This window comes from Epinephelus lanceolatus, chromosome 5, assembly GCF_041903045.1.
Source record: "Epinephelus lanceolatus isolate andai-2023 chromosome 5, ASM4190304v1, whole genome shotgun sequence".
In the NCBI taxonomy this organism is placed as follows: Eukaryota; Metazoa; Chordata; class Actinopteri; order Perciformes; family Serranidae; genus Epinephelus; species Epinephelus lanceolatus.
The window spans coordinates 35,446,444-35,474,342 of NC_135738.1; the positions used below are offsets into that span (position 1 = coordinate 35,446,444).

At 40.2% G+C, this 27,899-nt stretch overlaps 1 protein-coding gene across 1 annotated transcript; it reads right to left on the reverse strand.

Moving 5' to 3' along the window:
• Positions 1–11,705: 11,705 nt before the first annotated feature.
• cotl1 (coactosin-like F-actin binding protein 1) lies at positions 11,706–27,144 on the reverse strand. Its single transcript, XM_033635600.2, has 4 exons — positions 26,750–27,144; positions 25,737–25,819; positions 14,795–14,952; positions 11,706–14,208 (listed from the first exon to the last, which is right to left on the reverse strand). Exons 1-4 carry the CDS (start codon positions 26,824–26,826, stop codon positions 14,098–14,100), a joined length of 429 nt encoding a protein of 142 aa, XP_033491491.1. The 5' UTR covers positions 26,827–27,144; the 3' UTR covers positions 11,706–14,097.
• Positions 27,145–27,899: the final 755 nt, after the last annotated feature.

Consider the following 27,899-nt stretch of genomic DNA (forward strand, 5'->3'; position numbering starts at 1 on the left):
GACAATCTGGGACCAGTTCAGCTGATACAAGACACCTCTTTAGTTTAGCATAAAAAAAGTATTAGTTAACCTCATCAGTCACTGTGAATCAGGATAAACATCATGAATACAGTCCCAGAGGATACATTTTTACTTCTCTCCTCCTTGCATTGCTTCCTTCGCCCAGTCTAGAATGGACAGCTGTCTTTGAAATAACCTTTGGAACAGGAAGTGAGCTGCACATTTCAACTTCCTCACACACAGACACAGATAAGCACTTCTGCTTAATTTCAGTTACTTAACCCCTTAGTGAACTGCTAGAAGAGGCACTGTAAAAATGCTTAGAGAGAAAGAATGCGTAAAATAGCATGTAGAGTTTTTAGTTTTCTTTGAAGCATTTTTGATGTATCAGTATAGTCACATTGCAGCTTGGTAAATCTTTGATGCAAGGGCTGACCTCTGAGCCAAACTTAATGACATGGCTTTTGCTGGACTGACTTCCTTGAATAATGACAGTGACAAAGAGTGAAACTGACAGCTCAATGTACAAAGTGATAGAGGAAAACATTTAAAGATACCATAAATCAGACTAAAGAGATCCACAACATTCAGTGTGCTGTATGTCTAAGAATGTTGGATTTCAGTACAGCTAAGTTACAGGTAAATAAAACCAGCAGTTTTATATAATTGTGACAATTTTATGCCAAAACATTCTGAATAAATGTAATGTTTAAATTATTTTTGGCATTAAGATTAGATTTTAATAATTTCAGCACAATGAATCCTCAAATCTGAATATTAGCACCCATGCTATACTATGACTCCTTGTAACTCTGTAACTGTTGCAAACTGATTAAAAGGATAAGTCTGCCCAAATCTCACAAATAGACCAAAACCATCAATGAACTGATCACACTAACACGTATTATGTGAGTGTGTATAAGTATAAAGATAAAGGAGATTACTGGCCCCAAACATTAAGAGTAAAGAGTAGAACTACAGTTTACAAAAAGAAACATGAAAATACTCGCTCCCTAATAAATATACATTTTTACTCATGTGTGTTACTTGAAACGCGTCACTATCCACCCCTGCTAGCAGGATGCTAGTTCAGCATGTTCGGTGTCATTCTTCTCTATTTTTCCTCGATGTTTACTTAAGTTTCCATTTGAAAACCTCAACCTGGCTAGCTAGCAATTAGCTAGCTATATATGGGGTCCATTGATCAAAATGAGTTTGTGTAAAGCATTAGCCCCCCAGGTTAGCTCTAGCTTGCAAGTAATTTGATGATTTTTCTGTGGCACTGATGTCACAGAGAGAGAGAGAGAGAGAGAGAGAGAGAGAGGCAATGTAGTGTATGATATTGTAAATTGCAATGAGGGTAACAAGTTTAAACATTTTTGTGATCCGAAGTCATCCGAGCTAACTCAGCTGTGAATCTTAGCAAGAATGCTGTTGTCCCTATGTTCATACTCCCATTCCCACTTCCATTCATCTTGCCAAGTTTGATCTCCAAAGAACATGAGTTTGAACTTGGTGTACTCTGTATTTGGGAATGAAGGTCTTTGGTATGTCCTTGAGACACAAACATGAAATAGCACCACACTAACTTTGCAATGAGGGAGACATCATTAAATAGGATTATCTTATATGAGAGGTGAATAACTGAGAGGGGCTGATCATCAGTAGTAATAAAAAATCAATAACAGACTGACATCACAGCAAACAGACACCCCACTGTCAACACAGCTTTTGAGTGTAAACGCACTCAGTAAACTCAGTAAACAGATGCTCATTTGGGGTGGGAGAATGAAGTGGCCCTCAGCTCGTTAGTCTCTGACAATGGCACCTCTGTGCCAATACTGTTCAGCGCTGGCACACAGGAGCACTGAGAACTGACCCATTCACACTCACATTCCCTCTGTCGCTCTGTCTTCCCTATTCACATGGCCTGGAAGAATCTGAAAAGAGACCCACCCCACCCCCCACCACCCATTTGCTTTGCTCAGTTGCGCAAATTTCAATTTCCAGGCCCCCCCTTCGTCCTCCCGCCAACCATTATCTCTCCTCTCACTGTCTCTCTCTCCCTCTTCACGTCTCAGTCAGGCATCCAACACCTTCCCAATTTACATTTTATTTAGACTGAATGCCACAGTGATGTAAATTAGTAATGCGATTCCTGGATCACAAAGACATTACAAGCAACTAAAATAAAAGAGTTTTGTAGGTCACATTCATTGTGCCTTTATAAGCTTCTTATGCAAACTACAAGTCAAGATTTTGTTAGTAACAAATTAAAAATTACAGATGTAAAATGCATAATAGGAAACAAGTTGTAAATGCAACATTGATATAGTTTCACATTTTAAGTAGATGCTAAACTGTTAGTGAACAGTTGCAGCTTTGCACATTTGGCAGATTCGGAGCAACATTTGCAATTATCTGGAGTCATCTCTATGTCCACCTGATGAATGGAAGTCCAACTTTCACTTCTCTCTGACCTCTGTTCTGGTATCCACAGACTCCTGAGGGAAATTTCTAGGTCTTTAGAAATTCCAAATGCTCCACTACATTCATCAGCTACCAGGGCCGCCTGTAAGGGGGGAAAAAGGGGAAAGCTTTCTGAGGCCCGGTTGCTAGGGGGGAGGCCAACAAGAATCATTGTCTCATAATAATGAGATGAAACAATGAACAATCATTGTTTCATAATGTAAACCTCTCTCCTGAAAATGGTATGAGTTGAGCTGTGGACACAGTTCTGGTCTACTGACAATGAGAAAGGAGTTTATTGCCTATGTTTAACAGGTTTTCACATATTTAAAAAAAACCTGCATACACATGCTAATCTTGGTGGAAAAGGTGTATAACAAATAACCCTTCTCCACCAAAATTAGCACATATGCAGGTATTTTAAACACAAAAAAACAGTGTTAAACATAGGCGATAGACTCCTTTCCCAGAGAGCTCTGCAGCAGACGAGTTTGCCTTTCTGTTTGTTTCTTTTCCTCTGATGTGTCATGTTCAATGCAACAGACAGGCCAGAAAACAGGTTAGTACAGTAACAGTGGAAATGTTAACAAATGTTATGGTGGTTACTCCTTTTTTATTTCTCTTACTTCCTCAGTCTCTCTCTCAAACTTGACGTAAACTAAATTCGGACGACGTTGAGGGCTGCTTAGATGGAGACAAACCATATTTTGTGGCAGGGTGTCATTGCATCGCACTGGCAAAGGGGTTAAAATTAGCGTGTTGTATTTCCATCGTTGCTGATTCGAGCCGCAGCTAATAGATACAGATATAGATTAAGAGGGACCCTTTTCATATCACACGTTAACATTTGATCTCATATAAAAAAATATTGAATGTAGCAGCTTTAAACATAAAGTAGGGATTTTGAGTAAATGCCTAATGAGAGGAAAACTATTACAGATTATTTCATATTACACAATTTAAATACAAGGGAGGTGCTATCTAGAATCTGCTGGTAAAAATGAGCCATCATGACCCCTGTTAATGATTCATTTTACAACAGGCAAAGTACAACAATCACTAATTAGAGCAAAAACATCTTTAAAAAATGTAGAAAAGACAAAATACACAATGGGAAACTTGAGAAATATTTCTTGAGTAGATTAATTCATTATGTGGGAAGAGATCCCCCATCCCAAAACACACAGAGAGCTCATACACACCCAGGGCCTCTGCCTGTCTCTTTCTTGGAGACGTTATGAGCTCATTCCCAGAGTGAGGGCTTGTTTCAACATCATTCACTCTCCCACAGACGACTCGGAGCACGCTGGTCCATTTGGATTCAGGATCCCACTGAGCTGTGACTAACCAAATGTTGAATCAGTCAAACGGTGGTGACGGAGTTGCAGATTGGAAGTGAAAAGAACCAACTGACCAAGTTTGAAAGGCTTTTATTCCAAACTCTAAACAAAATGTCTCATATTGTGCATCCACGGCCAAGAATTATACAGATGTAATGTATTTCAGCCTTTTGGTGTTTATGGAAAAAAAGACACGTCCTTGGTGTGATAGAGATGTTTAAACTGGAGCAGACACATGCTAACACATACAGAGCAGTGGTTTCCTTTGTTTTAGGTTGTTTTTTTTGTAATTCCACCAACTACAGTATATAACTTCATTGAGAAATGTACCCAATTTAAAATGAATCCTTATCTAAACTCTGAAAGCAGTTGTCATCACACAAACATTTGGAGACATTGGATGCCGAAAAGACAATTCTTGCTTTTCTCTCTCTTTCTCTCTCTCTCTCTCTCACACACACACACACACACACACGCTTGGACAGAGCACATGACTTGTTGTGGGCTATAAAATATGCTGCTGTGAGGTCTGAGGAATGCAGGAAGGATCTGAGTGGTATCGTTCTGCAGGAACTGATCTGACTGTCCTTGTTTGAACACTCCTACAGGTCTCTCTGGCACACACCATCACACACACACAAACAGATTGGGTAATATCTCAAACCCCAGGTTTCCTTGACAATCGCTGATGTTATTACACTTAACTGTGTTGTGTTTTAACAATGTACTTGAAATATGGAGACCATGATACAATCAGGGTGTGTACTGTATATCTAATATCCATTACAAGTCCTCTAGGCCCAGAGATCCAAGTTCAGTTTATTCAGCTGAAGTCCCAGGGAGTAACACAATTTTATGATGATCCTCGGTATAAGTTGTGAGTGAGTCACAAGGATGTCATTGCTGCATTTTAACATGCAAATAATGAAAAAGACTATACAGAATTGAAGGTGGTTACGCAGAGTTATGTTATTAGAAACAAGAACGGAAAAGCACACTTGAAAATGTTGTTGCTGTTTATGTGAACATGGATGAATAATGACAACACATCCTGTTAGTCACAGTGTATTAGATCAGTTCTAAATCAGACTGAGAAAAAAATGCCTACAGATCAGTCCTGTTGTGATCAAATCGATGCACAATAATACATATGAAAATTAAACAATATGGCAAATCCCAGTCACGCATTTTGATTAAATTAGAATGTCCCTGGTTTGTGTCTGTACTGTGTGACATTTTAATTCCCACAGTACCAGCACAAAATAAGTAGTATCCCTGCATAAAAAGATAGAAAATTAAGAACTTATCTTAACTTGAAGAACTACTACTCACCATGATTCTTGATGAGTTGAAGTCACTGTAGTCCACATACCCCCGTACAGTATGTGTGAGCCAGCAGAGGTCATATATGTGTGCATGCTCTGCCACTCTCTGGGCACCTTACTCATAGATGGAATTGTTTTATATTATAACGCTTTAGCAAAAATGCATGTGTTCGGGAAATGTGTTCTCATAGAATGGTTTGTATGATATTATGATGTATGATAGAGAACTGATATGATATTCTACAAATTAGCGCCCCGCAAATGTCATTATGTTTTTAACGGAAAGTTACAAAGTTAGGTTTAGGTTTTCCTAAAACTTTGATTAGGTTTAGGAAAAGTAACATGGTGATTCTGAACACGTCTCCTGAGGAAAGTACTGGGGGAAAATCCTGTGTTTTGTGACCCATCCACCCACTCACCACCTCAGCTTGCTTCCTTACAAGACTGCTCAGCAGTCCTTCCTTGTTTAGTCCCGTCGTGCTTCAGTCATGTGATTGTGACTTTCCATAATACGTGGGTTAAACACAAATTACTGGCTCATGATTGAGCTGGATATTAATACATTTGGGTGCATTACGCACTTAGAAAAATGTAGAAAAATGTGAAAACAGTCTGGTTTGGGATGTACTAAACATATGACTGGATGAATGAAATTTTGATTTCGAGTTGTGTGAGAATGTGTAAAGTTTCACTGTTGTTAAACATGATCCCCCATGACTTCAACCCATCAAGATTTTTTTCCATTTTTAGATTTTTTGTTCATCGTTTAGGCATCGGAGAAAAACAAAGCTTTCTTCACGAATTCAGTGTAACCTGCGTTGAGTAACCGATATGATGCTGAAATGGTCATTTTGGGAGTAAAGTATTCTAAGACCCCAATCCAACATCCTAAATTTACACTGTTATATACTAATCTTGATCCTGGAGACAATATGTGATACAAAATGAACTGGGCTCCAAGGTCCACTTATTAGCCTTTTAGATCGTTCAACCTCATGGTCTTAATGAGACATGGAACATAATATTAGTTCGGACAGAGCACTGAAGGTGAGTTTGCATTATTTGAATGCCATTATTTGTTTTATTCATGCCTTATATTCACTGGCTGTTTGGCTGCTGGCTGACTGGCAACATCCAATCATACCACACCAACACCTTCTTTATGTGCTAAGATTTTGGTAGAGTTGATTTAACTAAAATCTATTGTTTAAGTGTGAGTTTTTAAGGGGGATTAGCCCTCCAAGCACAACCCTTGTTGCTGCTCAGATTCTTTGAGACGAGCTTCAAAGACCAGAACATTCCTCCACCAAACCTAACTATACATATTAGTATTTGCTAGAAGCATTTGTCTTCAGGGTGTACCAGCAGTGTGATTAACTTCTTGCAATTTGAAGCCTAGCTACATGTTCAGACAGCCGGCTACACAAGGGAGACCCACTGGATTGCTTCTGGTGGTCCCTGTTGAGTAAGCAGTGTCCATCCTGATCCCTTATCATCGTCCCCTTGTACCCACATGCCAAGAATGCCCCTCAGACCTGCCGTAGAGCCCTCACCCTATCCACCTAACTGGCAAGAAGTTGCTCTGTGTATAGGGCTCCTCACCACTGATCTTTTATGTTTTTAAGGACATTGTAATATTGGTCTGTGTGAGTGGGTTTCTTGTATACATCTTTATCCTACCATCAGCCCTCACAAGCCTTTTTTGTGGCTTTCCAGCGATCCAACTTTTGGCCCACTCTTTGCACTGATCTGAACACAAGATCCAGAGCGTGAGAGACTTCCATGCATCATCTGTGTTACTTTGTTGATTACATCACTGTTAACTGTGTGATCCTCTTTGTGTGAAATCAGTTCAAAGTACTACTGTGCTTAAGTACAGCCTTACAGAGCCATTAGCATGGCTGTAGACACTTATGGCTCATTTCTACTCCCTCTACATACAAAAATAGACATGTCCTTTTCAAATGTTGTAAATACTTACTTACTGTCGTCATACTGCCACGTTAGTATTGATACAGCCAGTAGTTGGCTCTAGAGAGCAGATTCCACAGTTTCACATGACAACAAACAAGGTGACAGTGGAGGTTGTAATATTGTACCTTTCAATGCAGCGTTGTAGACGGCAGTGGTCTGTGTGGCCTGTTCGGTTCTGCTATTATTTAACCTTCTGCTTCTTCTTCTTCTTCTCATACGGTGCTTGAACTACGCTACACTGCCTTCATAATTTTTGGAGGTACTGCTCCGTTTCGTTTAAGCTTTCAGAAAATGTGCGCAAATATGAACAAAATTAATGCAGAGTATGGACAGAAGGGTCCGTCCATCTCCGTATCTAGCACTGAGCATAAATGAGCCCTTAGCAGGCTTTTACATCAAGAACCGGGATCCGAGTGAACTTAACCTATTTCGTTTGATCAGTGTGAACACTGTGTATCATACCTCAGCATGGTTTTTCGACCTCTGCCCAGGTCCACTTGAAAACCTGGTCTGGAGTAAGGTTCATGCTTAGTTGCATACGGTTTGTGCCCAGTGTGGAAACCAACTTTACCAAAAAAACACTATGCCACCAGGCTCTTCCAGAAGTTATGCAGCAGGCGCTGATCTCATCTTCTGAACTGCATGACCATGGATGAAGTGGGTGGGTAAAGTAGGACAGCCCATTCTCATTTTGAAGTCGTCAAATACTGCCGCTTTGTCAGTGATTTCAGCATCAGACACAGAAACCAAAAGGCACCTTTCTCAGCGGTATGATATGCCACTAGATGGCATTAGTTTGTAATGCCACCTGTAACAATGTAATATAAGGAGCTGGAAAGTCTCTATAGGGTAGCCGGGAGGGGAGGTGGCTGTGTCCAACAAACTACGAACATTCGCCCAGGAGCCTGCTGCTCGCTTCCTGTGTGAATGTTGAGCCAAACCATGATGTTTTTTTCAAAACCTAACCATCTGCTTCTGTTGCACTAGGAAATAAACGTAAATGCGAGGTGTTATAACTACATTGCAAGACTGTATGCATTTAACAAGCAAACATTGTACATTTCCTGTGAATACGAAAGTGTATTTTGAAAACACATGATGCATGTAACAAGCATACATTGATGCACTGTCCCAGAATATCAACAGTAGATGCAGGAGGGCACCTAGCACGCACATTTAGACGTCATAGTCCGCCGACAAAGCTGCGAATTTGACTAGTTTGGATGAGAGCAAACTGAGTAGGAAGGCAGGCAAGAAGGTCACTCTTGACAATCGTTTAGCAATAGTAGGCATATTGCAAAGGTCAACCCCATTGTATGGGCTTGGAATCCAGTGATTGGCCGCTTTTCTACACTGTAGCAACAATATCAACAAATGTCATGTAAATGATGACACAAGTGTACAGGACAGCATACCTGATGTGAAAGCCGAGTCGGGGGTGGGGGGGCAACCGTACTCGGAAAAATAACTTGGACTAACTAATATGGAAGCGCCCTTAGTCTCAGTTTCTTTGGCCTCCTTTGAGTAAGTGTTGCTGTGTGGTTTCTGAAGAAATGAAAAAAAAAATTCAAGGTATTGTGTACATATCAGGAGGATGTTGACTTCCAGTTCCAGTAGTTCCTCATTCTTTGGAACATGAAAAAAATAAAAGGAAATGATGCTCACAAATATTTCTCCATGACTCAAACTGATATGAACTCTAGAAAATGATCTAATCTGTGTAGTAGCACTAACCTTATTATCATGGCCCCTTAAAACACTCCCACACAAACTCACACACTGTAAAATGAGCTTAAAGTACATCCTCAACTACTCACTTCCTCACAGCTTACTTAAAGCCACAGTGAACAATACCAGAGCTCTGTCATTATACAACCCCCTATTAGTACTCATAGATCACTGCAACCGCCCAGCCAGCCTGCCTGACATACTCACTCACTCTGCAGAATCATGTTTGATGAGTGGCTGAGTCATGCAGACAAACCATTAATCCATTCATCTGACAGCTGTGGCAGAATAGCATACACATGCTGATGGTGTGTGGGTTTAAACAGCTGGGAGCCATCCACTGACCTGATACAGACTGGCAGACGTCACTCATATTGGAAACCTGGCATTGAAAGTGACAAGAGAACAGGCAAATTAGGCCTCTTTATTGGAAATCATTGTCCAGCCTTTGATTATTTTACAGACTGTCCCCGGCCTCTGTGGACATGTTGACTTACTACGCCCATGTGAATGCAAACTGCAGGCAGCTGAGTGTGGATTCAATCAATAGTAGCACACTTATTAGCAATGTATTTACCTATCCTGCTGAATGGTAGTATTGAGAATGACTGTTTAAATACAGGGTAGTGAAAGGAAATATCCTCTGAGTACAAGTAATCCGATTATTGACTGTACAATTAGATTTGAGAAAGGAGTAGAGGCTGTCGGCATGTCAGAGACACATAACTAAACAGCATTATGGCTCCTGATTATTAATAAGTGACTTAATAACATTGCTTTTGAAATGACTAACATTTAATAAGTGATGTATTTATTTTTTAATATGGTCAAACAAAATGACTTTTGAGATCTGAGAGGATTGCTTGACTACAACAGAGGGACGAGGACAGATGGTGAGGACCTAACTGACACACTGTATGACTAGATACACTATAAAACAATGACTCTCCCTCCCAGACTGCTGACTGGCTAAGCATGACGATTATAGTGGTCACCATGGAAACCCTTGAGAGTCCCCTAAGCTCCCAGAGACGGTTGCTGTGTGGACCCTGAATCCACAAGTGCCAAAATGCTCCCATTACCTCATCCTACACTGGGAACAAAATGAGATCTGAAAAGAAAAACAAAAAATTAACGTGGCACTTCAGACTTATGTATTGCCAGTCACAGGTCACTTCTTGGTACAGCGAAGAACACTTTATTAGAGGTTTGTGATACCATTACAGTCCTATATCACTGTCTGACTCCAGATGGACAGGTTTTTTTATCCCACACATTCTTCTTTTTGTCAAAACCTGGCATTTACATTACGCACAATGGAACGAACCGCCAACAGTTTGGTGGGAGAGTTGGGTGAGTTGTGCTAGTAGCACCTAATGTAGCTTCAAGCAGAGATCAGGTGTGGGCTACAGAGGTCTGGTAAGCTCACCTCTTTCTTACTACACACCCAGAAACCCACAGAAGTCTTTAGCCACAACTGATGCTGACTTAAGTGACATCACATCAAAGTCTCTTATGTCCTTTTTGCAGTGTTGGTGGTGCTTTTTGTGGTTGGTTTTGGACGGTGGTGATGTGTGGCTGAAAGTCACTCCCTGGGATGTGGAAATCAACCCATCAGTCTTTAAACTCTACTCCTGCTACTTCTGCTAGCTAACTGTTAGCTAGCCAGATCAAGGTTTTCAAATGTAACGTCAGTAAACAAGGAAAAGATGGAGATGAATGGGCACCAGCAAAACTAGCATCCTGTTTGCCTTTGTACAGGCGTTGGATGATAAACTGGATGATCTCCGTGCAGCTTCTGTTCCCAGTGGATATCAGCTGCAATATTCTTTGATTCACTGAAACTTGGCTAAATCTTGGACAGCGCCATTTAACCAGGTGACTCTTTTTCGATATGCTGATCCAACAGAGCATTCCTACTGTGAATCACTGCTTTACGCCTTGCAGAGGCAGCTGCAGAGTGAAGCCGCTGCCTGTGTTCAGGTGGAGCAACCATATGGTCATCTTGTTTAGGTCAGGATGTTTGGACAGTTAAATCATTTCACAACCAGAAACCATGGATCACCAGAACCATCTGGACAAATTAAAGCAGCAGCCAACAATATCCCTTTTTACACGGAGATCACACTTAGTGTGAGATAAAACATATGCAGCACTTTCTTAACAACAACGGCATTAACATGGCAATAAAAATCATTTTCCTGTTTATATGGCAGCTGATCTTGTCCTCTGCTCGGAGGGTAAGGAGCTCTAAGACCTCATTGTTTTCCCAATTTGCGGTCATTTTCAGCCCCTGTTGTTCCTCTTCGAGTTAGCTGCTGACTGCTATCAGCTACCTTTTTTTTAATCTCCTGCAGCAGGTCATACATAAAACAACTGTAAAAATGTCTTGCCAGCTGTCTCTTTTAAAGGACATTATCTCAGGGCTGTTACTACTTTCAGTGCTGGCTTAAGGCTTATTTATACTCCTTTTATGTACAAAAATAGATACGGTATAGAAAATAGAATAGATTACATACACAAATACAGACAAAAGGAACGCAGAGTACAGATAGAAGGCTCTGATTGTCTCTGAATCTAACGTTGAGCATAAGTGAGCCCTAAAAGGCCAGATACTCTGTCTTCCCATTCCGCAGTTGTACCTTTTATACAAAACAGTGTGAAATTCTTGCTTTGACAGGCAGTGTAAAAGGGGCTTTGGACACATCACAGAGGGAAACCTCTTCGTTGGGGTCTAAGCCAACTCAAAAACTTGTAAGTAACGTAGACTCAACCTAACTTCTTTTGGCAGTTTCAGGTCCTTACCAAAATAACTACTATTGATGGTAACGTAAGATTCAGAGACACACAAAAGACACTGAGAAGCAAGTTTTTGGAAAAAACATCAATTTTTATTTTGAAATGACTGATCTTGTGCCCACTCAGTTTTCTTTCTTTTTCTTTTTTTTCATTATTTTTTTGAAAATCTCTTCTGCCAATGTCCAAGATAACAATGCTCTTAAAAATAAAATCAAAAGGTAAAATTCTTAAGAGAAAATAAAATTCATTTCAAAAACAAAAAAAAGGTACAAGAAAACATACATATTTTTTGCAGGGGGAAGAGAGGGTTGAAACTAAATAAACTGAGATGCTACAACCGAGAAATGGCTCCTCCTGGGTTTGGACGATAAGCCCTGGCCCACGTTGTGATGAGCCATGAGCAGATCAAAGTCCCACCCCCATGTAAGAGCAATAGCCAATCACAGTGTAGTGTTCACAAGCTCCCATGATGCCCCTCTCTCCCTGGGAGGCTAAGGCAGTCAAACACAGTAGGTTATAGTAGGCATGGATACCTTTAAGTGGTAGACCGTGAGATGAAACACCAGAGGAAAAGATCTCCATTCTCAGAATCCTTTTCTGATTTTGGGAAACAGAGGTGCTGCTTAGGGTTCAATATATTAGTTGTTTCTCTGTATTTCTACGCCATAATATCTACAGGTAGAAAGCCTCCTGTAAGACCAAGATCGACCAAGAAATCTTTTCCATGTACTCTTCTACAGTTACTGCCCCAGTTATTAGTTATTGATCATGTCTAGCAAAAACTGAAAGGAGAAAGTAAAAAGTAGATCTAAATAAGGTTCAGAAATAATCCCACTCACAAAAAGACATGTTTAGACATATGATAAAAGGGATTCACAGCACAGAGCACAAGTATAAAGACAGCAGGGTGAATTACAGTCTGTCTCAGGGTAAGATGTAATGGTTAACTTGAGGCTGTAATCCAAACACAGCTGTCTGGCTGGAGATGAAGAGGTGGTTTAATGTGTACTTAGCAGTATGACTCAAGATTACTCAAAGCAAGCCAGCAACCATTACCAAGGATATTGTTAGACAATGGAGATCATTTCCTCCTGGAGGTACAGTGTATCATGACTAAGAGCATGCTCTGGTGTTAAACACATGCCTGCAAGTAAAGAGGTTCATTTCAAAATGGTATTCTCGTCAGCAAACTCCTTCTTACAACATGACCCGTGATGAGCAGTTTTGAAGTGAAACCCTTAGTTTTTTTTTCTCCATCCTCATTACATGACATTATTCCGTGCAAACAGTGCTGAAGCCTTGATGTAACTTCCTATTGCTCAACTGCAGCCCAGCTGAGATGAAGATGAGCGTGAGATGTTGATGCACAGCACAGTAGATAACCAACCATGAGCTGACTGGGGAGAGGGCAGAGGCTAGGAGAAGAGAGGGCAGTTTGTGATCTTTATGAGTGCTTATATGCTTGCTTTTAACTATGCATCTGTGTGTGCATGATGGCTACTTTGCACAGTCTACGTTTGTGTTGATTGTGCGTATCCTCAGAAATCACTGCCAGTGTAGACACTTCAGTGTATGCAGACACCCAGTATAGTAACAGGCCACATCAATGCCCACTGTCAGTCCATTTCTGGACTAGATCCAGGCCTTAAAGGGACTGTTTGACATTTTGGGAAGTGTGCTTTTTTTGCATTCTTGTTTATTTTAGGTAGATGAGAAGGTCGATACCACTCTCATATCCCTCTGTTCAATACGAAGCTATAGCCAGCAGCCACTTAGCTTAGCTAAGCAAGAATTTCCTGAAGTATTCTTTTAACAACACATTAACGTCCTTGAGTTTCATCTTGTCAAGGTTTCTTTATGTGTGCAAAGTCTCTTGGAGGATATTCACCCAAGGATAAGGATAAATTGGTCCTGATCTGCCCCCAGATGTACTGGGAATGTACTTTTTAATCTTCCACATGCACAAACCGATGCAAACAAGCATGTGAAAGATTCAGCTCACGCACACTTTTTGAAAATCAAGCATATAAACACACCCTAATGCCAATGTTATAATTTTTGAGGTGCACCAATAGCATCTGAACTCCTTGGAACTGTCCCAGTTCACTCAGTAACTACATGTGTTTTTATCTACTCTGAAACTGTTGTTGAGAGTAAATTAATAGCTGTTAAACTAGTGGGGGGAAAAAGAATGTTCTGATTTCTAATAAACCATTATTGGGCATTTTTAATTGATCAGTATTTGAAAGGCTTACACTGGTTCTACAAACTGCTCTTGGTGAAGCTCTGCTTTGTTTATGTGAGAATTTCCCTTTTTCTCCATCGTACCCTGCCCTCTCTCCAAGAGGTAGCAGCCCTGCCCAAACCCCCCCTTCTCCCACTTACTCCAAAATACCCCACCCTAATCACACCCGACACCCCTAACCCCAACCCCAACCCTTCCAGTGGACCATGGCACTTCTCTACTCTGCCTGAGCATCGTAGTTGGCTCCACCAGCCTTCTTCAGCTCTGTGCGGATGTTGTCTGCATCCAGTTCCCTCAGCTCACTAAACGTGAACTCCTTGGCAAAGTTCTGCAGAAACAAAACAGTTCAGAAAACCAAAAGTTACTTTTCATTTGTTGCAGAATGGGAAGAAACCAAGACATGTAATGGGTGATGTTTTACATTGATTTTTGTACAGATAGCAAAAATAAGACTCTTTTTCTAGTACTTTACAGCTTTTTATACTTGCGACAGACCCATTTCACAGAATATCTTTATGTGTGAAAAGGAGAGCTTGCCTTAGTGTCATTTATCCAGTTAGTTTTCCCTTTTATTTTTGCACATGTGTACATTTGCTTTAACACAGGTAGCATCCTTGACAGAGTTAGCCGAGATATGCTATTTCAAATTAGTTGCCGATTTTGACTCTGTGTTTAGTTTCTTATTTTTCCCACCACTACATCTTGTCTTCATATCATCAAGTGTTCAGATGGTTTGTTGTTTTTCAAAATCCTATTCCATCAGACTGTACACAGCACTCTGTTGCCATATTGCCCCTGGGACCATCCACTTTCCCCAAACAGACCATTACAGCTTCAAGCTCTTTTAATCTCATGATGACAAACATAACTTTAATTGGTACTGTCTCAGCATGCAACACCACAGAGTCACTGACCTGCACAATCTCTTTGACCAGCGCTTTGTCGGTGCTGATCTTGGCGCGCTGCAGCCCACCGACGTTCTCACCAATCCAGGTGATGAGAGTGAACTTGGCCCGTTTGCTCATGGCGTCTCCCGTCGTGATCCGGACAAAACCAAACAGACGAGAGTCATCTGAGGGAGGAGTTGAAGAAGATTATGTAAGACTGAACATACAGAATGAAGGTTCTTACAGCTAGTATTTTAAAATGTTACACAATTCAACACACCCTACTAGAAGATGCACACACTCTCCTGTCCAGTCAGAGGCTTACACACAAATGGCACTCTGTTGTTGTTAAGCTGTACTAACTGACCTCCTGTCATGTTCCATTTTTCCATCTGCTGATAAAAAAGGCTTCACAATTGTGATTTCATAGTGTCACTTTGTGTCATGATGATGTGTAAATCTGGTGTAGCATCAAGTGTTACAAAACTGCATTGTGTGTTTGTAAGGCAGTGAGCAAAGAGTTTCACTATTGTAGTGCAGATGAATACAAGGTTCTGCTTTTTGTAGTTCACCTTCAAAGTGTGTGTGTGTGTGTGTGTGTGTGTGTGTGTGTGTGCGCGCGCGCGCAACAAGGAAATATTCAGGTCAACAGACTAAATGAGTAAAATCTTTTGTGAGCCTTGCAGTTGTGTCAGAATGCTCCCAGTGGCCACGCCTGTCACTCTCTCGGTGGTCCACTGCAGACCTGACTGTCTGTGAGTAATGTCTCCATACATGTAACAAGGCTAAAAAAGAAAGAAAGAAAGAAAGAAAAGAAAAACACTTCTATGGCTTTTCTTCCAGACTTTTTTTTTTCTAACTGTTCAGGCCTCTAAGTCCCATTCAAATAAAATAATGTGAGGGGAACAGTCTTTAGAGTGGACTGCTCACAGAAATATCCAACAAGAGCAAAACTGAGGGCATGTATTTTTCTATCAAGAGAAACAACTCAAATCAACCAGACACCCTAGTTAAAGGAGAGGTAATAAATATTGCCAAGAACTTAAAACATTTAGGTATAATCACTGTTTCCAACGTAAATTTTAAGAAACAAAAAAGGTCTTCAGAAGTGTCAGAGCTAGTCTAATGAATTTTAGACATATTACATACCAACTGCCTCAGGCCACTGCTAAGCTCTTTAAGCACTCAATGATTATCCTCCTTTTATCTTACTGTGCAATAAGCTGTTCTTAGGCAGCTGTGACTACGCTGAAATCATAAGACGTGAAAACTCTTGCAAAACTAGAATTACCCAAATGTAGTCATAATTAGCAAATTAATTCAGGAGTTATGGCCAAAAACATGTTTTGTAAGGTCACAGTGACCTTGACCTTCAACCATCAAATGCTTATCAGTTTTGTCAGGCGCGGCTTCTGTTAAATAAACTAATAAACTCAACGATACATGTAAAGAGGGGTCACTAGTAGACGGAAATTGCCTATAAAGGATAACACATCAATAAGATTAGGAACCAAAGATATCAGGCAAAGCCTCCAGTTGGGGAGTTAGGGTATGTATTGGAATTCTCCAGAATAACCGCTATATCACCCGTAAGTGTTATGAATATAACACTGGCCTCTATCAGTGATATTTGGCATATCCAAATGGATAAAGTAGTTGTAATATGGTCATCATACTGGACAGGGTGGCATGTAAAGTCTTATGCACTGGTGGGTTCTACACGCATAATACTGACTTGAAAAGAGTGCTTGTTTTGCAGAACACATTTTACTCTAATTCAAGTAAAATACATATACTTCTACTCAGTTACATAGGACTACAAACTTCTTGCTAGCTACTTTTACTGCTACATTTAGCTATTAATAATTGTTATATTCTGCTGAGCTCACATGCACGACAGCGATTATCCAACAGCGAGCAATAAGACAGCCTGTACACATGTACACACATCAAGTACACTGCGCCCAAGCCTCTCCTTTAAGGATTCAGTAACCGCTGGATTCTACTGGGTGCAGCTGCAGTGGTGAGCTGGAGCTGATTGCGGCCACTCCAAACAATGCCTGTTACTTCACCAAACGCGCCCCAGCATGTTTCAGGTTGCTCTGCTAGTCTTTGTTTTGTTTTGAAAGATTAAACAGTACACAACAGCACATACTTTGTCATTTCTCCAATTCTGGATATGGAACTTTAATGACAATTTACATACACGTCAAATTTTAGCTTAAACTCTAGTCAATGTAATTGTAAAGAGTGACAAAATATGTATGTCAATGACTTTTTTTCAATGACTAAGACAAGTTAACGACAACACAGCAGCTGCATTTCCTCTGCTGTGTGCTCGGAGAAACTTACTAATTGACTTACTTATTTACTTACTTACCTACTTGCTTAAAAGCACTTGGCCCCAGGCTAGTTGTTTAATAGTTTAATAAGTGTTGTCTTTCCTGGTTTAAAAGCTGTATTACAACAAAATTATGTAATTTTCTGAACTCAACAGACTGTTTAAGCTGTTCTCTTATTTGCCCTCACCCAATTAGTTATTATATCCATATTACCAAAAATCTTATGGTGTAAATATTTTTGTGACACCACCAATAGTCACCCTACAATATTGTTGCAACATCGATATGACAATATGTGGTCAAAAATATAATGATATTTGATTTTCATCATATTGCCCAGCCTTACCTTATGTTAGTCAAGTTGGCTTTTGTCTGTGAATTCAAGGGTCTTTACTAGTGGCAAAAAAAATGCCAACAAAATACTTCAGTATTCAAGTCTATCATAATAATGTCCTTGTTAAAAACAACAGATTCTGTATGTAAACGATTTTCTTCTGCTAAAATTTAGCAAGTATAACCAGTGGTGCACAGTTACTATCTGCAAATGGCTAAAGGTGTTTGATAAATCTCTCTATTTACATTGTGCACCTGCCATCACATGATCTAACAGCTGTCATATTGGCAGACAGAAAACGCACTACTCTCTGACCTGCAAGAAAATAACTGCATGTATACTGACAACCATAGAGGAAGCGATAGTTTTTGTGGTTCAGCTTGGAGCCCACAGAGCTGACAAGGCTTTGCAGTGATCATTTTCTAAATGATGACTTTCAGATTTCCCCCCTAGACACAGACACAGACACACACACACACACACACACACACACACACACACACAGAGTCACCTGATTCAGCAAAGTCAAGGAAGGTGCACTTTTTAGTTTTTGGATTTGGATTTGTAAAAATTATAGAGAAGGTGTAGTATTAAAGTGAGCTGAGAAACACAGGCGACACATGCGATTACATAACTTTATTTTATACACAAAGTAAGCAGAACTTTTTTCACTGTCTTTTCTGCTCCTTCAGGCAGTACGGTGCCATTTAGGTTCCATTCCTTTGTAGATGATACTTAGCTTTACATCTGTGCCTGACAGCTGTCATCAGCAGGTAAAACTGGACAAATGTATGAGAAATCAAATGATTGATGTCATCTAACTTCCTTCTTTTAAATGCTGAGAAAACTGAAATAAAAACTTTTGGTCAAATGCAGATCGGAAATAAATTGTCTGATCTCACTCTGAATATAGCCAGTTCCACAATTTCACAAACGCCTTCTATTAGAAGCCTCAATGTCTCATTTGATCCTAACCTCTCCTTTGGAAAGCATATCAACAATAGTACAAAGACTGCATATTTCCACTTATAAAACATTGCCAAGATTCGTCCCATTCTATCAATGCCTGATTTTTTAAACGCTCCCAGAGTGGTGAAGATGGTGAAGAAGAAATGTTTCAATGTTTAGTTCAATGTACAGTTAAAATAATAGTTAAGTTGTTATATTGACTGCTGTCATTAAACACATGAACATTTTTGTATTTAGCTAAAGCTGCTCATTACTGTTTTTAGTGTATGTATTGTATTCCATTTGTAATTCTCTGTATGTCATTTATCTCACTTCTGTATGTTTTTTTTTGTGCTTTCCTAATGTTGCTAACTGCTGTTTTTATTACATGTACAGCCCTTTGCGAACTGAGTTGACTACTTAGTATTGTCTTCCCAGTGTTCCTGCCTCTGTGTGACTGGCAGAAACTCTGTATACTCTGACTATGAGCTGTAGGACAAAAACCTTCTTACTTCCTCAACAAAGCAATCTAAGCACTGACAGAAAGATCGTTGACACTCATGTTTCATCTGGAATTAACATCCATACTGAATTAACAACACACAAAATCTTTGTGTAAATCCATTTAACACATACTGAAGATCTATAAAGTTAAGCGACTGATGACTGGTGGGAGCATGTGACTTGATCAATGAATTGGCCTAAAGTCTGTTTTCCTGCAGTAACACCACTGCAGTACACCACTGACTGACAGAAACCCAGCCAAAATCATTCACTGTTACTTTTAAAGTTCCACCAGACAGCATTTTTATGAAACATCACCCTAAACCTCAAAGTGGAGCAGCAACAGTGAGGAGCAGGACGCAACAACATCACACATCAGCCAGTCTATGAAACATGAGCACACTGTTTGCAGCTCACTGCTGGAGGGATGGATGTATTCATCATTGTAAGTGTGTGTTTCTTAGCAATTTACTGATTCATTTGTAGAATTAATTTTGACATTCGCTTAATCATTCAAGTCATTTATGTCATCTTCACTTTGATACTTCAGGATTTTAGAATGCTGGAAAATCTGAAGTTGTCCTCATGTCACCTGTCTGAAATTTTATTGACTAAAGGAGGAGCATACGGCAAATCAATATTGCACTTCCATAAACCTGAAGTACTTAAAAAGGCCAGTTTAAAAAGGAATGATCAAAATTGAGGAAGCAGAGGCCAAGATTTCCTGACTTTCCTGACTCAATGGAGTCTTTCTTAAGACCCTCTGTCATGTCCAAGAAGTTAAGTTAGTTATTTTTAGTTCTGTCTTGTGTCTATGTTGTCTCGTGGCTTCCTGTTTTATTTTGACATCCAACTCTCCTCTCGTTTCAGGTAACTTGCCCCTTCCTCTCGTGTGTTCCCACTGGTCTGATTGTCTGCCCTGCCCTGATTGTTTCCACCTGTTTCCCATTACCTTGTGTGTGTGGGTACATATAGTCTGTGTTTCCCTTTGTCCTGTGCCAGTTCGTCTTGTCTCGTCAAGTCTGAGGTCCTCCATGTCCCATTTATGATTTATCAGGTTATGTATTCTTTTGATACTTTGCGCAGCTTTTGCCATTGTCTAGTTTTATGTTAATTTGATACTTTATCTAGCCTTTTCCTCGATCCTTGTTGTTTTCCTCGCAAGAGTGATTTTTTGTTATTCTGATTTGGTTTTAGATTTTCCTCTGTATGAGTGATTTTCCTTTGTTACTTTGAAATTAAAGATTGTTTATTTGCACTTTAATCCGTCTCTGAGTTGTGCATTTGGGTTCAGATTCAGGTTCAGTTGTGACACCCTTCCTGCCTGGTAAATGCCCATGACTTGCAAACTCCACATCTACTGCTGATTTTATTACCCTCTTTCAGTCTTTAAATCTTAAACAGCATGTAAAAGAGCCATCTCATAATAAGTGTCATACCCTTGAACCTGTGTTGTCTTCTGGTGTTTCTCTTAATAATTTTGAATTGCTCCATTTTAATTTCTCTGATCACAAGGCTGTCATTTTCCAGACCTTGCTCCTGCTTTCTGTCCATAGGCCATCTACCTTCAATCACTATCGGTCTCTTTTCCCCATAATGACAACATATGACACCCCCCCCCCCTTAAATCCTTAATGACGAGTTTTGACGCCCCTGGCATATCCATAAAGACCATTTGAACAGTTTCCGTGTTTGGCTTTCAAATGGTGATGACTTAAATGAATGAAAACACATTGAAATCCTCATAAACAGATAGTTTAGAGCCTCAGGTTTCTAAAGATATATGACATGTCTATGTTTCATGTAGGTTGGTGGAGTGTAACATTCATTTATAATCACATTTAATTTTTTTATTCAAATAATTCCATGGGTAGCCTTAGAATGCTCAGTAAGGGTGGTTCTATTAGGCGTTCTCTGGGGTAAAGAGTTAAACTCCAAGTTAGCCTGAATTTCATTGCTAGAATTAGAGGAGCTAATCTCCCACTTAAACTCCTCCACCTGATAAATTAGACATTATCCCCACCATATTTCTAAAAGAGGTTTTCCAGACTGTTTCCCCACAGATTCTCATGTGTTCTCTCTGTTATTAACTGCTTATTGTCTACTGACTCTGTCCCATCCAGTTTTAGAAATAAAATAGTCCAGCCACTCCTAAAGAAACCTACACTTGACCCTCTTATTTTTAACAATTTTAGACCAATTTCAAAATGACTTGTTTCATCTCAAATTTCAGGAAAGTCTGTTGCCACTCCATTAATCTCACACATGGATAACAATAATATCTTTGCGCAATTTCAATCAGGATTCCGTACCTAGCACAGCACAGAAACAGCTCTTATTAGGGTTACTTATGATTTACTTCTCGGTGATGATTCCAGGGCTTGCTCAATTTTTATTCCGCTCGATCTGACTTCAGCATTCGATACAACAGACCTCCTTATAAACCACCATGAAAACTCTGTTGGAATTAAGGACAGTGCTCTTGCCTGGTTTTGCTCACATCCCTCTGAAAGCTCTTTCTCTGTTGTAATGGGAGAATATTCTTCATCCACAGCCCCCCTCTTGTGTGGTGTTCCCCATGGGTTAATTCTTGGTCCTCTTTTGTTTTCTATTTATATGCTTCCTTTGGGTCAGATAATCCCTAGGTATAATATTAATTGACAAAGTTATGCAGGTGATCAGCATCTTCATTTTCCACTGATTTGTAGTGGCATTGGCAATTTTACTCTTATGTTATGGCTTGTCTCTGATATTAAGTGCTGGATATCAAAAACCTTTCTCCTGCTCAATGAGTCCAAATCTTTTCTTTCCTTTTCTTTGGCCCCCCACAACCTGACCTGTGACTTAAAAAAGAACCTTGGGAACCTGTCCTCCAATGTTAAATATTCTGCCAATTTGGGTGTCAACCAAGGTTGTGTAATCATGCTTTCTTCATATTAGAAACATTGCAAAAGGTGTCTCAAGCAGACCTTGGAAAAAGTCATCCATGCTTTCATCTCGTCACACCTGGATTGCTGTATTCAGGGATCAACCAAAATGCCATTTGCCATCTCCAACTTGTTCAAACTGACAGACTTTTAATACATTCCAACAGACAAGACCACAGCACTCCCATCCTTGCAAGGCTACACTGGTTACCTCTTAAGTATAGAATTGAGTTTAAGCTTTTACTAATTACCTTTAAAGCCCTGCATGGCCTTGCTCCTACCTACATTATAGATTTAGGACCCGCATAAATGTTCCTACAGCCCATCTCATTATAAAAGGAAACCGGACATTTTCCGTTAGAGCCCCGCAGCTGCTGAACTCCTAACCTGAGGAACTTAGATTAGCAAACCCAGTATCTTCCTTGAAAACACTCCTCAAAACATACTTTTACAGCAAGGCTTTGTTTTTACAGTAAATCTGTTGTCTGTCTAGTTTCTATCCCTCTTTTATCAACAATAATAATAATAATTATTATTATTATTATTATTACATACTCTGTTTTATCTGGTCTTAGCCTATGTTAAATGTTTTTTTATTTGATTTATTTATGTTACCGCTGTTTTTATCTTGATGGTGTATACTACTTTATCTTGTCCTATAAGCACTCTGTAACTGTGTTTTGAAAAGTGCTATGCAAATAAAGTTTATTGTTTTTATCTGCAGTTTGAAACTCAGGCTTCCTGTTACAAAGTTGTAGTCTCCAAGCTGAGATAACATAACAAACTAAACACGACAATGAATCACTTTATGATTTTAAATTAAGATACTTAAATTTAAAGTGATAAATTCTGAAATGGACCTGAAGGTGGTAGCATGCTCATTTAAGCTGCCATTCTGTTATATGGTCAGTTGATTTTACTAGAGTTTTTACAACTTGTATTATCTTGATGTACCTGTTGAAGCAGCTGATTAAGACTTTCCTGGCAGAGCTTCAACATTACTGTTCTCAGATCAGAGCAGCCGCACATTAACAGGAGCAGCAACTACAAAGAGTCTTATCAGTGCGGTCACAAAGGACATCGCTAGTTTCAACACCTTGTTTGAAGCAATATACGCATGCACGCATTCACCTGACTCAACTAAGTCAATTCTGACACTCATGAATAGCCTCCCTTTGTCTTACTTGCCATTGTCACCGTTTGAGATACCAGAGAGGAACTAGCACAAACACATAACCTCACCCAAACCAGGAGCTCGCCCACACCCCCACACTTCCTCCCTCTGCCAGATTCTTCCTGGTTTGCCTTCCTTTTAAAGCCATGCTGACACTGCATGTAGTTTCGTCTCTGCAGCCGGCCTCCCCCCTGCTGCAGAGAAAACTCTACTGAAACTACAACAATGATGAGACAGCAAAAAGACTGGCTGGGAGACACATTGCTCTGCATAAACTGCCTTCATTTTAGCACAGCAAAGGTTGGCAGGTGACACTGAATCTTCCTGTGTACACTCTCTGAGCCCACGCTCAGTCCCTCTGCGACACAGCCTGTAAACTAGAGCTGTCTCAGGTGGGTCTGGCAAGGAGTGGTGTTACCAACATGTTCTTGTTTTTATCTTAGCTAACAGCAGGGCCTGAGGATGGTGATGCAAGTCAGGTAACCATTTAATTTGGTGTGGATCCCCTAAGGAGGGTGATAATTTCCCCTTGACCAACTCTTCGGTCCATGACAAAATATCTCAATGCTACATTCCCTAAAAATCAGCTGTGGATATTTTGGGGTCCTTAGAGGATGAATTCTACCGTACTGGGTGATCTCTGACCTTTTCTCTAGTGCAATCATTACACCAAGATTTTCACTTGTACACAACAAATCTAAAAATCTATCAGATAGATTGCAATTTAAGTTACTGAGCCTATTCATGCTCCCCAGAGGACAGACAATTTCAATTTGATCACTCCATGAGCTTTCCTTTTATGCCACCCTCAGGACAAAATGTCATCTTTGTACACAAGGTATGATTTACTAATGAGATTTACCAGAACCTCTGAACTCCCCAGGGGGTAAACCCTTTCCTCTGGCACCACTCTATCACAAAAGCATGTGTGTTTTTCTCCACTCAACACCTTAAGTTCTGAATAATTAAGTCATTAGGATTCATTCTCAGGGGATGCTGAATATCTTCATATCAACCCAGCTAAAAAGGTTGTCTAAAATATCAACATTATAGTGGCACAAGAGGAACAGTCAGTGGGATTCATCCTCTGGGGACTATGATTGTCTTCACAAAATTCTGACCCAATCCATCCACTAGTTAAGTGGAAAATTTGACCTGATGGTGGCACTAGAGGAAAAAACAAGGGTTCATTGAAAATCTGTAGGATTCTCTGAGGACAATGAATGTCTGTACCAACTTCATCATCCATCCATCCAATATTTGTCAAGCAATTTCAGTATGGACAAAAGTGGTGGATGGACCAACCAACACTGCCATTGCACAAGCCATGTTGCTAACATGACATAAATATTCTTTTTAATAACTATTTTATGATGCAGACTGAATAAATTTTTGGTTGTGGCCACATTTGTCAGCAGACATTATGCTTTAAAAGTCTTGGAGGCAAATCAAATTAGATGTAAGAATTTAGGACTTGGTGGAACAATGCCATGCATGCAGTATCTTCTTGCATTGATGGAAGTGCGCACACCCAAATTAATCTATTTCTACTTCCTGTTTTAGATCAATATTCAAAGGTAGCCCTCCTCTTCAAGCCTCACTAGACGAGCAGTCTGCATCAGCTCCTCCTACATTCAGAGGGGTTTTCTGCAGAGTTACAACTTCACCTCTAAATAAGGAAAACAAGCTCAGACAGAAAAATAGATGTCTGATAACGTGTGTGTCATCTTTGAACAGGAACCAATGGCAGACGCACCAGCTGAACTGTTGTAAAGCATGGTGATAAATGAGCTATTTCAACACAGGAATGTGAGCTCTGAAATATCGGGAAGGAAAATAACGGAGTACAGCCCTGAGGCAGCAAGCTTTAAAGACAACTAGAGCAAGCATCAGAAACAGCCACACCCAAAGCCAACATCTGAGCAGATGCTTTACTCTAGAAGACACAAGAATCACACAGAATGTGAGATAACTCCACATCCAGCCAGCACCTATTAGTTATTTTTGCTCAGTGGGAGTCATTATCTGAAAATCCCTACTTGACTTTTTGCGATTTCTCCTCTTTTCTTTTTCTGTGACATACAAAAATGAGCTCCATGCAGACAGAGATACTACTAATCACTGTGCTGTGCTGTGAATACACAGCAGATCTGATCCTTCATTAAAAAGGACACACAAGCACACACACACAATCAGACAAGAGGGAAAACATGTTTTTAACAATGCATTTCGATTATTCGGCTGCATGCAGATGGTTTTTAGATTCATTTTTCAAAGGCAAGTGACAGGTTAAAAACTTCACTTGCATGACTGACAACTACTTGAGGAACAATGACTTACTACAAGTATGCTTTCACATCCTCAAAGTGCCCTACTTAACAAAAGGCTTGCCTTAAATGGTTCACCTTGTAAAAACCAGGTACAGGAAATTGTTGAAGAGATTATGCAATGCATACAGTGCTAAGTGCTTTGACAGTGTAGTTAGGCTACAGGGCTCAAGGCCAATGGGTGACAGAGCACAGAGTCTTAAAAGATTAGTGTCCTGCCAAGTCAAGCTGTGTGGCATAGGCTATAGGCTGTGTAACCCGTCCAGAAACGGAGTGCGCATTGGCCACACACTCACAAAGACACACACCACAAAATCTAGACTAGCCAGCAGCAGGGAGATATGTTTCATCCATACTGGCAAGGCTTGGTTAACAACTAGGGTGGAATATTAGAAATGAAATCTACTCCTTACCTGTGCACATGCTCTTGAAGTCCTCATAGTCAGTCCCTTGTCCTGCAGGCAGGATCATAGAGCCGTCATATTTAAAAGCAGCCCTGCAAGATGCAGAATACACTGTGCATTAGGCGATTACTCCATGTACCATGTATCTCCCAGTTTCATAATCTGTTGATTCACAACATGGCATTGTGTGCACATCAGACCCATTTTGCAAACTGAAGCAACACACAAAATACCCAAGACACCCATACAAAGTGGCAGCTGTGTGCCAGCCATGTGTAAATCTACTATAACGTTATCCTCTGAATACAGGACAAAGGAAATTACTTCTGCCCCGCTGGGCCTGATAACTGTGCAGTGTGTGGCCGCTAAATAGCCAGAATACAGATCAGCTAGATCAGATCAGCGAGGACAGGACACTGAATGTTGCATGTATTACAGCAATTATTCTTATAAGCACAAACCCTGGAATAAGGGATTAACGTTTCAATTGTGAAACAATTCACGAGGGTTTCGGTTGCGGCCAGTCCCCCAATGTGCCATTCTAGCGCGTAAGCAGGACGAACTACTTAAAAATATCGCCCAATTTAAAGTTACCTTGGTTAAATAAAAAATTTAATGCAACATAATATACAGTTCATTACATTTTTTATGTCTTCATGGATTTATCTTCCATTCGGCTTGTGTCAGGTCACCCAAAGTGTTCTTATTTAGATAAAATGTAAAGTTTTATAAAAGGTCCGCCTCTGATTTTGGCACCCTCTGCCACTGAAAAGACGGCGCAGTGGGCGGTAACAGGCTATGTGAATTAAATCCTTAACTGAGATTAGATCGAAAAACGTATTGATTGATGTAACGTTATTATATGGTTACTGGAATAAATAGCGGCTTATAGGTTTTTATTATTCAGATGATGTGTGGCTAACGTAATGAATGAAACATCCACTTTTGAAAACGTGCAGGAAATATAAATTCGTCACAAAATTTACTGGAGTATGGATAAGTAACCATGTCCGCAAACTCACCAGTTGGTGTCCGTGTTATCGTCTCTGACTTGGTTGTAAGCCTCTCTGCAAGCCTCTTTATCGATTTGGGTTGCCATTTTTCGTATAACGTTAGACAGCAGCCAAAAAAGGACAAAGTCAACGTTGTATCGGTCCAAATCAGAGAGAGCTAGCTACACAGTAATAAAGCAGCTAACTTGTACAGTTGACGTTATGCATCAGACAACTATAACTGATAACGTTATACAATAGGCTTCACTCCAAATCACTACAACTGCAGTGAAACAATCGTGCCGGTCGGATGTAGCGGAAAAAGACGGCTCTTCTTCTAGCAGCTAGGTCTATTTCCTGTATATTGCCACTTTATGGGCGTTGGTGATGCTAGTCGATCAGGTTGCCAGCACCAGCAGACAGACAGAGGAGTCCCCCAGACGCTGGATTCACCTTCTCCCTGTGAATGGTCAATGGTATGAGGGCCGCTGTCAAGGCAGCCACAACCTACAACCACCTTTTCCGGTGAGGACTTTCAAAATAAAGTTTAAAAAAAGTGGTAAAGCCTGGTTGCAGCCAGAACGCAGTTATAATATTCACAGAAAGTATATAAATAGCAGTGATAAATTTGGCAGTCAGACATGTATATCATGACTTTTGTAATATTAAAATGAGCATACAGTCTGAGAATCACCACCAAACAACTTGGTCTGAACACGTAGCACCAAATCCAGGGCCCTGTCCATAAGCAGTCTCTTTAGGCCCCCTGCCTTTCCTCTCATGATTCATGTTTCTCTCATGCATCTTTTGATTATTTTTATCTAAGTTTCGTCAATCCCTTTCCTTTCTTTCTTTTTCTCTTTTGGAGAACCAATTGCCATTTCTTCGGGGTATTCCCGCAGCATAAGCAGTCATTAGCCCCTTTTACACTGCCTCTTCAAGGCAGGAACATCATGCCATTATGCTGCCTCTTCTGTATAAAAGGTATCACAGAATGGGGGGGGACATAGTTGTCGGCCTTTAAGCCAGGAGCAGAGGTAGTAACGGGGATAGGTAGAGGGGTATCAGGGATAGCACAGACGTGATGTTTGCAGTTAGCTGCTAACTCACAGAACAAGAACAGTCACCAAACATGTCCGCAAACTGAGGAAACATTGAGGTCCGGGAGCTTCTTACCCTC